Below are 11,704 nucleotides of genomic sequence, written 5' to 3'. Positions count from 1 at the left end.
TCTGAAACTTCCTATACTAATATAATCCAACATGGCATGTTAGTTGCCTATAGAGAGTGTTCATTAATTATTAATCTCTCAATTTTGCGGACCAAAATGTTATGTCACTGAAATAGTCTAAGACATATATTGTTATTTTTGACTCAAATATATCCCGCAGATTTGTCTTTTGAGCTATGTTATCATCAAATTCCAAAGTGCATGCATGTATCATATGAACTTGTGTAATACTTTTATTTAACACTCTTCAAACTTTCTTTTTCAATCCATATCGATATGAAGTCACTTAAACTACATGCATCGTTTTCAAAAGTTAATTTTACAACCTTAAAGCTCATCAATTCTTCTCTGTCCTCATCGGTCCACCTTCCATCATCGATATCACGCGTTACTAGGAGAATCTAATAGGCACACAAGGTTACTCTTAGTATATACTAATAATTGTATAATGTATGTATACATAATAATTATACTAGCTAAAGTTTGTAAGTTCTTTACTGCTGTTTTTGTTGTACTGTTGTGTAGTGTAGTGTAAAAATTCTATTGGGGTCTGGGTGGCAAGTTCATTCTACTTCCGCCCCATTTTATGTAGTAAGTTTTGATCGGATACGCAGTTTAAGAAATTAAATAAGATATTTGACATGTAACATTTAATGAAATAACAACACATAAAGGACTACATAGAAGTCAATTCCATATAATGATTGACTAAAATATGGTCAGTACTCGATTGGACACATTCCTAACAAATGAACTGTTCATAATTTCATGAGTTTCGACACACAGTCCACTTGTAATAATACTTGCTCTGTCCCAATTTATGTGATATGCTCACTCAATATAAAGAGGTAGAGATTGTTATACAGCTTTCGATAAGAGTCACCCGAACTCTTCATCTTTTCCCACTTGATCAAGGAAAACATTTCATCCTCTGCAGAAAACAAATGTTTGTGGTTGGTTGATTAACATCAAGGTTTTATCTGTAAAATCTAGTTTAGTTTATACTATGAGTACCATACCTGTTTTTCTATTTCAACTGATGCTACAGAAAGTCTTCTTTTTAACGACAACCTCTCGTCTTCACAAGCTTCCATCTTGGTGTCTGAAACAAAACAAAACAAGAGATACACGCTAAGAGTTTACAAGAAAGCACAACTTTTGCACTGACAAATATTCATTTGATCTACAACCAAAGACTAAAAGAGAGGATGTAAACAACACATTGTCAAAGTCAGCATACCCAATTCTCCATAAACGCAAACTTTCCTCCACTGTTTTCATGGAGAGCCTTTTTTATTTTGAAATTTTTGTCCGTTTTGGGGAGCAAACAAATAACCTAGACCTCCTTGGTAGATATTGCCTACTTCTCCCAAGAATAGCACCAGTTCAGGTGCTAAAATTCGCTATAAAAGTTTAAACTGTAATACGTAAATGGCCGCTCAAACTTGGTCTCAGCTGGAAAGTAAGCACTCCAACTTTGAGAGTGCACATGTAGACACCTCAACTTGGCCTCAACTGGCAACTAAACACTCTAACTCGTTCCACTGTCTCGTGGACACCAGACACATACGTGGCACATAAATTTTGGTGGTGTCTAGTGATCATTTTGTAAGTTGGAGAGTTCAATTGACACGATGGAGACGAGTGAGGTGTCTAGATGTGCAGACTCAAAGTTGGAGTGTTTTAGTTGCCAGTTGAGAGCAAGTTAAAGTGTCTTATCTATGTATTATGCCAAAGCTTAAAGACCAATTAGTTCACCCATTGAATTCATTAATCTTATACTCCAGTCTCAAATTATGTTTTTGGGACCAAATGAAGTCTTGCTATCTACAATAATGACCTCCGAAATCAGTGATGCCTTTTTCCCACTTGCCAGGAGTGGCAAATGCCATAAAGGAGATAAAAGGTCCATCTAGAGTCATCAGAAAAGACTCTTAAGTGTCCTTTCAAATTGTTAAAAGCAGGGGTCCCAAAAAATCTCAATACGTAACAAATTGTCTCAAGGAAAAGATATCAGCACAACGACTTTATCAGCCAAAGAAATTCCATCTTGACCAGGAAAAAAAGTAAGTCAATCACTTGCCTAAATACACGAGTTCTGTGTTCTTGGCATAGTATGTCTTGTTAGATGAGCAATTTCAGATCAATTTCCGAAGAGACTATCCATCCACTGTGAGACTATAAAATTCATGCACGCATGCTCTATCATTTGACAGGTAAAAATTTTAAAATGCATAAGGTGCAATAGCCTAGGCTAAGTAGGTGTTGTGGTTTCTGAACGCGTAAGTTATAATGTCAGGTAATGATGTGGATATTGAAAGATAAAACAAAGGTGAAAAATTTATAATGCTGTCTTACCATAATAATATGTTGAATGAATTGTGATGCGTTCAGTCGGCTGAATAATGAGAACAAAGACTATTCAGTAAAAAGACAAGCTTTAATCTGGAAGAAATTGCCAAAAGATTAGATGAATTAAATAATAGAAAACGAATGAGCATACAGAAAAATATCTTTTACCTCCTTTCATACACACTATAGACAACAACTAACCAATTTGTCAGCATCTTCTGCATGATTAACTTGACAAATCATAAATGCATAGGGCTGACCACTAATTTGGTCCACAAAGAAATGCTTAAACTTTAAATTGATCCTTGGCAATTGATGTGTCAATTACATCTTCAATGTTTGAGATTTGTTATAGAGAAGGTACTTGAACCCCCCACCCCTGACCCCAAATTCTGGGGGGGCATATTTTCCAGCAGCTGAACTAATGGCAGAACTGGATAAAGATCCTAAAATGCAAAAGAATTAAGAAAAATACAGTACATAATAACGATTCTGCCGCATTATATACACCATCTTACCAGAACCACCATCCTCCAAAACCCTACTGTATCCCACCCCTCAACTTCCTTTCACCATCCAACCTTCCTAACCTTTATCGCTCCAGTGACCAGTCCCACTTCCCCCCAACCCCTGGTTTACAATGCCACTGCCCACTTCCTCTAAACCATCATAACCCTCTATTGCTGCATTCCCTGGTAGCTTCCAGCAGTTGCCGATGATGATGCCCTCCCCAATATCCATTCTTCTTCTTCTTCTCCTCCTCTACCCCAACCCCCCGGCAACTCTCTAACAATCACAATTCCCAAGCCTATTCTTATTCTTCCAGTACAACTCCCTCCAGCAACACAACACCCCCTTCCATTGTATCGCTATAGTCAATTTAGGGATATCACTGTGCTGATTGAAGATTTTTCTTCTTAGTTTTAGCATGTGCAATCAACATTTACCGTGGCATCAAGGTATAGGACCTCTTAGGAAACAATCTCAGACATGATGGCTGAGGATACGTACTCAGTTAGATTTAGATATATAGGCACTTAGATCTACACTAAGAATTTCAAACAATTTATGTCAATTGAATGTGGATACAGGATTAATTTTTCTATCCACTCCATCTATGAAAAATCACGTCATAATTAATGAAAAGTTTTTGATAGTTTAAATCATATCTACGAGTTCAAACTGAAATCTCCGACACAAGTCCTATGTCCAATCATTCCATGATCAACCAACAAATAAATGCATATGTTCCAATTTCCTCCCATATATAGATTCGTAACAATATGATGTGCATAAAGTTTTGTTCGTTAAACCAAACAAAGGATTACAAAGTAGGTTTCAAAAGGATCAAGATCAAAAAACTATAGCTTTGACATAGTCAGTATACCTTGCATAAGAAACCTCTTTCAAGCAAAGTAGATAATTTTAGACCTGTTTTAAATGAAAAGAATGAAAAGAAAGTAGTTGAAGTAGAAATGATACCATTACAAAGATCCCTTCACGTCTAGTAGGTAACTGCTCAAGCTTTCTCAATGTTTCATCTCCTTTTGTAACTTTGCCAAATATTGCATACTGAATATTTGACAAAAATGAGAAACAAAGTAAAATTTTCAATAACAAAGAGAACCTTCTCTATTCACTGTGATAGCTAAGATTTTGACCATCATACCGTGCCATCAAGATGAGGTGCATCTCCAAGGAGCATTGAAAATGATGAGGAACCACTATCAGGATCATCATACCTGTGGCAAACAGAGATGAGGAAGTTCAGCTACAGTCATACTTGGTGCACAAATGAGATGTCAGAAAATTCAGAAAGCATTCACGGAATATTGCCACAGAATAGAAAAGAATTATATTGCACATAACATCCGTAGCATTTTATCTTAATTTACATATCCAAAACAATATCTGGATACACATCGATCTATCTTTAGCATAGACCATGACCATCTGTGGGAAAGAACGAAATGATATATACTAGACAAGTAGACATTTCCTACTTGGACTTCTACAAATACACCCCTACTTTAGAAGTTAAATGTACAGCTTCTTAACAAGCACTGTTACCCGATAAAAGATAGTAGACTTTATCGTGCGATTTGCTCCTGATGAACATTTCTTAAGTGTGAATCTGCAATGTTGTGTGCTTGTTTCAAAAAAAAATATAGGAATAGTGTCTTGCAAAGGAATAAGTGTACCATGGTTAAAACTTAAAACTTACTATAAATCAGTCTATTTGTAACCAAGCAAATCAACAAGTATTACCTTCCCATTGAAAGGATTCCTCTAACATGTTTCACTCCACTAAATTCACCAACAACAGTTTTTCCAGCTTCCACCCTCTGTTCTTCATTCATAGGTGCACTCCTCCCCCCAGCAACATCAGCCACTTGGGCAACAAACCCCTTATCTACCTGCAGAGGCCTTTAAGATTCTCATCATCAAATTCCAAGCATGACAAAGCACAAAATTTTAATTACTGAAAGTTACCCGAAAAAAGTGATTGGTATTGTAGCCTCCCAAGCGCACTAGCTTGAAGATATGCTCAACTGTCTTTGGCGCAACACTAGGGTAGAAACCGAATTCAATATCTCCATAATTTGTCTGTCATATAGCTCAAATCAATCAGAAACTATTCAGATGGATCAGGACGAAATTCTCGTGCTTGGTGGTGGTTTAAGAGGAGAGGAGACTAATAATTGACACACCAAGCAACTTTTATCACTTATTGTAAAACATAACCAAAAGCACTTAAAATCCAATATAATAGCAGAATCAAGTAGCAGCGAGACGTTTGATAGATAATAACAATATATATTCTTGGCAATCACTGTATCACGACCCACTAAACTGAATATTTGTTTAACCAAAAAAAAGGTTCCACATTTCCTTCTAATTCTTATAATTTAAAGCAAAAGTTACTAATGAACAAATAAATTTGCTGTAGATTACAAATGAAGATTCCAGGTCCTGTTTTTTAATTTATATCTATGAGTCATTGCATGCCAAGTATCAAGAAGAAACTTCAATCCCAAGTTTTATACTAAACTTAATACAACAATTGAGCAAGCTCAAGACGTAGTGTCTTTTACCAGACTTCGTAAGAAGACATACATCTTTATAAAAATATATTTTTACTAAGTTCGAACTCACTGCCACAACATAGTAGTAGATGCAGTGATACTCTGCCCCACTAACGAAACATCATGAATCTGCCTTCGATTCAACAGAAATTGCAAGCAGAATAAGCTAAACAACATGTTTTTCTAGCACCTAATGATTAAACATGAATATAAACATTCATGACAATCAAATAACCAACAAATTAGGCTCAATATCACCCCAATCAAGAAAAGTCTATCATTTCCTTCTACTTCTTTAGTTGTAGACATAACTAAAAGCAACATTGCATCAAGGGCGTGTGCCTATTGTCCCCCCCTGATGAATATGACATATGCTTAAACAACTTCTAAGAATATTATTTGTACAAAAAATTCATATTTATTGGCACAAAGTAGCAGTGAATGCAACTGTATACTGCATCCAGGACTAAAGGTTCCTAAATCCGCCTTCCATTTTCAATTACACATACTAGCAAAATTAACTACACAACATGACTTTTTCACAGTTAATAATGTATTAAACATTAAAAAAGAAACATTTTTGGGTTTTGGCAGTCACTTAATCCAACCCACTAAACTAAATATCCCCCTAATCAAGAACCAATTAACAACAATTAGACAGGGGAGCTCATCTATCCAATAACTTTGACCCAAATCTTGTATCTGTGTTTAAAAGCAACTTAATACATATAAATAATTTATCAAGAACCCAATAACCGTTTATTCTAGAATCCAGAACCCATAAACTCAGTACAACAAAAGAAGCTCTCAAAGTTCTGATCTTTATAGGATAATAACCAAAATGCACTAGAACCCATATATTTTAACAGGAAAAAAATGTGAATTTACAGTGTTTCAGTACATATACGATGATAAAAGCTGTAATGTAAATGAAGATCAACCTGAAACACAACACGGGTCGACCCGAATTCTGGTTCAAATGCATGGATACCCTTTGAAACAAAGCTGAGAAGGGTTATGTAGGCAATGAAGATGGAGACCCTTTTGTCTCTACACATATTTTCTTGAATTGGGAGAGAATTTTGCGGTGTTTTCTGCTAGAAAGGATTGAAATGGCGATCTGGATAGTCAACTCCGGGTCATGGGGCGGGTTATGTCTTGTCTGTTCTACCATCAAATGTTGTAGCCTTCTAAGTTTTTCTTTTCTTCTAGGTTTATTTTATTAAATATTAATGATTAACTTAAATTTAACTTTATGTTCCGAAATTACTAATAATAATTTTACGAAGAAAAGGTCAAAAATGCATTTATATTTTACAGTATACTCCAACATCTCATAATGTATTTTTTATTGTTATACTTTTGTAAAATTACAAATACAACTTTATAAGTAGTGTAATTTATATCGTAGAAAATATAAATTTTTATTAAAGGAATGGATAATTATAGAAAAAATTTTAAATATTTATCTTAAACTTTGAATAATTTATTTATATTGAACACAAAAGGCCCCAAAATTCATTTAATATGGAGCAGAATGAGTATGAAACTGAACAAAAGTATTATGCGATAATATTTGGCCTAAAAACATTACCGCTAATAGTTTAATTTGGTCTAGGAACCTCTATTATTACTTATTGGGTCATCCCCATTAGTCATATATATATATATATATATATATAGTTTATTACTGTCATCATTTATTATTATCATCAGTTATCATCATCATCAACCATGATTGTCAGTTCAAACATCAACGTCGCCATTAGCCAATATCATTCTCAATTGACACCTCGCATTAGGGTGTGCATGATACAATATTAAATTATTAGTTTGATAATTTTACTTTTCTATTTTTTTAAAAAATATTATTACCATTAAAAGATTACCACCAAAACTCAAAGGTAAGTTCTATAGAGTGGTGATTAGAACGACATTGTTGTATGGAACTAAGTGTTGGTCGGTCATGAAATCTCATGTCCAGAAGATGTATGTTGCAGAAATAAGGATGTTGAGATGGATCTGTGGTTATACTAGGATCAATAAGATTATAAATGAGAGTATTCGAGATAACGTGGGTGTGGCCTCATAAGACGAGAAAAGTGAGATTGAAACGGTTTAAACATCTGAAAAGAATAAACACATCAGTGAGAATGTGCAAGAGGTTGGTTAGAGGATACAAGGAGAGACAGATGTAGGTTGAAGAAGTAAAAGGGAGAGGTGATAAGACCGAATATAACACACCTTCAAGTATCGATGACGAGACCCTAGATATATAAGAAGGGTGTGAGGACACGTATTAGGATAGAAAATTAGTAGGTCTTGTAATATTATCTTGCTTGGATTGGTTGATGTTTGTGATAGTACTAATTGTATTATTGTAGTTCTTACTTTAAATTCTTATCAATGTTTACTAATATTATTTTTTAATAAAAATTTACTAGTATTTTGACTTTCCAATAGCTTTCTGAGGGGTGTTTTGTATGTATATGATATTTTTGTCACTATTTTAAGTTTCGACTCCCTTTAAATAAGTCGCTTTGTATTTCTGAAGTAGCCTCATTCATTTTATTAAGATTATTATTAATATCCGTAAATTTTTGTGTTATTTTTGTAAAATAGTTCTGTTGCCATCAAAAATTATTATTATTGTTTTGCTATTATATGTCGCTAATTGTACTTCCTTTAATTAATTTTTTGAGACTGCTTTAGAAGTTTTTCTTTATTTCAAAGATTTATCAAATCAACCTCCATTACTCTAAGATAGAGGTAACATTTGCATTGTTATATGTATAGAAATTAGATCCAAAGTAAACCTAAATTCAGTGTCTAATATTCTATCCAAGACAAAATTTCTCTAAATATCAGGTCTGTTGATTCAATATTATAAATTTAGACCAAAGTCTAACTGAGCACTTGACAAGTGCTAAATCCAAACTCAATTTCTTCTCCACCTCTGTCAAAACCATTTCTAATATATTAAAGGTAGATTAAATTGCAAAAAAACATAAAACAAGAAAGTACACAACATAGGCAGAAGTGAAAAATCCAAACGCAAATAAACACAAGAGTTTATTCTTCATCTTCCTCGTCACCATCACCACCAGCTGCTTTCTTTGCAGCAGATTTCTGGTTCTTTCGCTTCACTCTTCCAGGGCGACCACCACCGAAAGGACTGGTGAGAGAGAAGTCAATGTGCTTCTGGGAGTCGACTCTCACCATAAAAGAAGCAACGTTCACCACCTGCCTACCAACTCTGCATGACAAACATATCATTAGACTCTGGAAAAATATTTCACGTACCAAAGTGAGACCGAGAAAATCTAAAATGCAGGCCAAGCAAAAGTGTTAGATAAAGAACAAATGATCCATCCACTACTACTAAGTAAAAATCATGGAGTACAAAGATATCAGAAGGAACCCAACACCTCAGGTTGATTGACCTAAGGCCAATTGGAGTTTATTCCCATACTTCTGAAAAATACGGTCATTCAAGCTTACATGAAGTTAATTTCTTTAGAACCCGTCCAAACTTCATAATATTGATCTGCCAACACTACACAAACAATGACAATTGTTTGACACACAATTCTTACTTTCATTTCCTTGGATTAAAAAAATTCAAAAGTGGAAAGTAAGAAAAACAGTTTAACATACTGCAACGTATTTCAATTTGTGCAAGTACCCACAACTTCATTGCAACTATATGGCTTATTTTCGTAAGAATTTGCACAATGATAATCATAGATTATTGAGTTAAATGATAATTCCAAAATCAAGACAAGTTAAACCTCTCAAAAATACAGATCAACAATCTTCAAAAAATGCATACTGATCCTAAGCAGCATCAGACTAGGAATTATTGTGTCAAGGTGAGGCATCTTAGTAGGCCTTCAGAGATGTTAAAAAAGAAAAAATGAAGTTATATATTTGAATTGTGTCACTAAAACTGAAATATGTTAATACCTGATATGCCTTTGTCGAATGAGCACTCTAGCATGGTGGATTGACTTGGCCATGCCAGTCTTGAAGACGAGGGTTTGGAGACGACGCTCAAGAAAGTTCTCCACAGTGAGGGCCAAGACATAATCAAGCTTGTTCTGGCTCTCATCCAATAATCCATATCTGTTCATTCTTCTTAAGAGTGCTTCACCTTCAAAAATACGGCGTGGATCTTTCTCATCCAAGGTCAGAAGCATTCTTGCAGCATTTCTGATACGGCTCAAGGCATACTGAACTCTCCAAAGCTCTCTCTTGCACCTCAGCCCATATTCTCCAACAAGCTTCAACTCTGCATCCAATCGCTCCTTCTCATAAGGGCGTCGAGGCTTCTTAAAGGTCTTCCCATCTGAATTATACATCAAAGGTTAAGAAAGCATGGATAATAAATATCAATAGCAACACATGATGGATACAACATTAACTTCTACATAGAATAGCAAAAATAGAAACTGTAGACCATGGTAATTATCTCCAGAGACTAGTACAAAAAATGCTGCTGCTGCAATACTTCCCAATTTATTTGGCTTGATTGCTTGAATTCTCTCTATTCATTTACTCCCTTAGAGCGATTTTATTCCCAAACTCAATCAATTGTCTCGTAAGGCTAATTAGGGTCTCCAACACAAGAGGATTTCTAGATCCCATAGTTATAACGTTCTTGATAAACAAACCTCTGAAATGAACCAAAAGAAACTCCTAAGAGAATAATGTACTGCACCAACAAGACTGAGCCTTAATCGTCACTACTTAGTATCACCCCTATGAAAATGAATCTTTTGCTCCTAATAAAATCATCTCGAAAGACTACTAGATTATCAAAGAATGGTGATGCACACATATCCTATTCTCAGCTAATCATTAAGAAATGGTGGTCTAATACAATGTGATGAACTAATAGAATCACAATAAAAATTCAAACTTTTCAATTATATATCTCGACCAACCAAGAACATCATCACGACCTTCAAATTTATATACAAGACAGTGCATCTAATCACCAACAGAACCTAGCTGAATTGGACAATGACTAAGTACCCAATCCATTTTTAATAGAATTAACTTTCTCACTGCATATAAAACGACACTCTACAGTATTCCAACTAAATTGCTCATCATTCTACATTTTCTGTCAAGTATATGACAAAGTCAAAACGGTTGTTCCTAAACAAAGATAGCAGCTTTTCTTTTCTTAAGTTGCAGAAATATGCAAAACAGGATAAGAGCAACAGACTAAAAACTTGCACAAGCCTGAGCTAATAACTTAACTTGTTACAGAACAGCTAAAATTCCTAACCACAGAGTTACAATTATGACTATTCTATCAACTGTATATACGATTCAGCTCGACATATGTATTATCAACTGTATATACGATTCAGCTCGACATATATATGAATAGAGTTATCAACATATCTTTAAACTGTGCATTCTAAGATCAAGGATCAGGCTCTCTGCTATCTAAAACCAAACTAGAAGAACAACAAAACAACATACTTAGAGACATTTAGCATCTCAGAAACAAAATCAACGAAGATTCATCGTTTATTATTGGGACATTTGGCATACACATTGCGTAGGAATAAGGAAAGAGGATGGATTTATACAAAATTGAATACTTACAGTTGCGGTAAAAGGAAACATGCACCATACTTTCCGGTCACCGGCACCGTCGTCGCCGATCTGCTGAAGAGAACAGAAATGGCGAAGGGTAAATTACACAAGGGTTTTAAAGTTTACAAATTTCTATATATATATTTTCCTCCGACAAAACCCTAACGGGCCTTTGTTGAACATTAAGCCCAATATTTGGGCGTATGTATAGTGATTACAACTTAAGTCACTCATCATATTATATATTCCTGAGAAAATTTCACAAATAGCCAAAAAAAAAAATCATTTCAGATAGAGCAATTTTCACATATAATAAAATTGATAAAATAAAAATTGAACGATAATAACTTGGATATAATAATAATAAATTTGAAATCTGAAATTTCAAGACAGTGGTCATATTTTTAAAACGTAGTCAGATTTGTATAAATTAGTGGGTGTTATTTTTATTAGGGCTACTTTCACATATAGCAAACAAAAAATTCATATTTGTATGTTATAGCAAAGTTTGCATAATTTCTCTCCATAGCAAACACAAAACTGTATAATTCGCTATACATATACAATTGTATAATTCGCTGGCCTAAATTGTATAATTCGCTGGCCTATTTCGCTGCAATTGTATAATTCGCTATCCTATTTCACTGCAATTG

The 11,704-nt window shown here is 34.5% G+C and overlaps 2 protein-coding genes across 3 annotated transcripts; both read right to left on the bottom strand.

Moving 5' to 3' along the window:
* Positions 1-628: 628 nt before the first annotated feature.
* LOC107007878 (peptidyl-prolyl cis-trans isomerase CYP23) lies at positions 629-6,606 on the bottom strand. 2 transcript variants are annotated; one of them, XM_015206713.2, is made up of 8 exons: positions 6,380-6,603; positions 4,846-4,959; positions 4,621-4,769; positions 4,022-4,094; positions 3,835-3,924; positions 2,359-2,398; positions 1,020-1,102; positions 629-931 (listed from the first exon to the last, which is right to left on the bottom strand). In XM_015206713.2, the coding sequence occupies exons 1-8, from the start codon at positions 6,494-6,496 to the stop codon at positions 911-913; spliced, it is 687 nt and encodes a 228-aa protein (XP_015062199.1). In that variant the 5' UTR covers positions 6,497-6,603; the 3' UTR covers positions 629-910. The 2 variants fall into 2 exon arrangements, with proteins under 2 accessions (XP_015062199.1, XP_027769863.1); XM_027914062.1 differs by lacking the exons at positions 629-931; positions 1,020-1,102 and having other exon boundaries at positions 2,359-2,445; positions 6,380-6,606.
* Positions 6,607-8,290: 1,684 nt separating this feature from the next.
* LOC107008242 (40S ribosomal protein S9-2-like) lies at positions 8,291-11,218 on the bottom strand. The gene is made up of 3 exons (XM_015207189.2): positions 11,061-11,218; positions 9,405-9,786; positions 8,291-8,694 (listed from the first exon to the last, which is right to left on the bottom strand). The coding sequence occupies exons 1-3, from the start codon at positions 11,086-11,088 to the stop codon at positions 8,511-8,513; spliced, it is 594 nt and encodes a 197-aa protein (XP_015062675.1). The 5' UTR covers positions 11,089-11,218; the 3' UTR covers positions 8,291-8,510.
* Between the last annotated feature and the right edge of the window lie 486 nt (positions 11,219-11,704).

Source organism: Solanum pennellii, chromosome 1 (genome assembly GCF_001406875.1).
Source record: "Solanum pennellii chromosome 1, SPENNV200".
Taxonomy (NCBI): Eukaryota; Viridiplantae; Streptophyta; class Magnoliopsida; order Solanales; family Solanaceae; genus Solanum; species Solanum pennellii.
Note: the sequence above shows the minus strand (reverse complement) of the source record. Positions and strands in the feature narration are given on the sequence as shown.

What these genes read in the sequence shown, in the direction of transcription:
- LOC107007878 (XM_015206713.2), bottom strand. Translation starts at nt 6,496, where the DNA reads ATGTGTAGAGACAAAAGGGTCTCCATCTTCATTGCCTACATAACCCTT. An exon ending in GTGAAGGGATCTTTGTAATG is followed by an intron (nt 2,399 to 3,834) that starts GTATCATTTCTA and finishes CTCATTATTCAG; the next exon opens with CCGACTGAACGCATCACAAT. An exon ending in CAGTTGAAATAGAAAAACAG is followed by an intron (nt 932 to 1,019) that starts GTATGGTACTCA and finishes TGTTTTCTGCAG; the next exon opens with AGGATGAAATGTTTTCCTTG.
- LOC107008242 (XM_015207189.2), bottom strand. Translation starts at nt 11,088, where the DNA reads ATGGTGCATGTTTCCTTTTACCGCAACT. An exon ending in TGTTTCCTTTTACCGCAACT is followed by an intron (nt 9,787 to 11,060) that starts GTAAGTATTCAA and finishes TGTATAATTCAG; the next exon opens with ATGGGAAGACCTTTAAGAAG. An exon ending in ATTCGACAAAGGCATATCAG is followed by an intron (nt 8,695 to 9,404) that starts GTATTAACATAT and finishes TTTGTCATGCAG; the next exon opens with AGTTGGTAGGCAGGTGGTGA.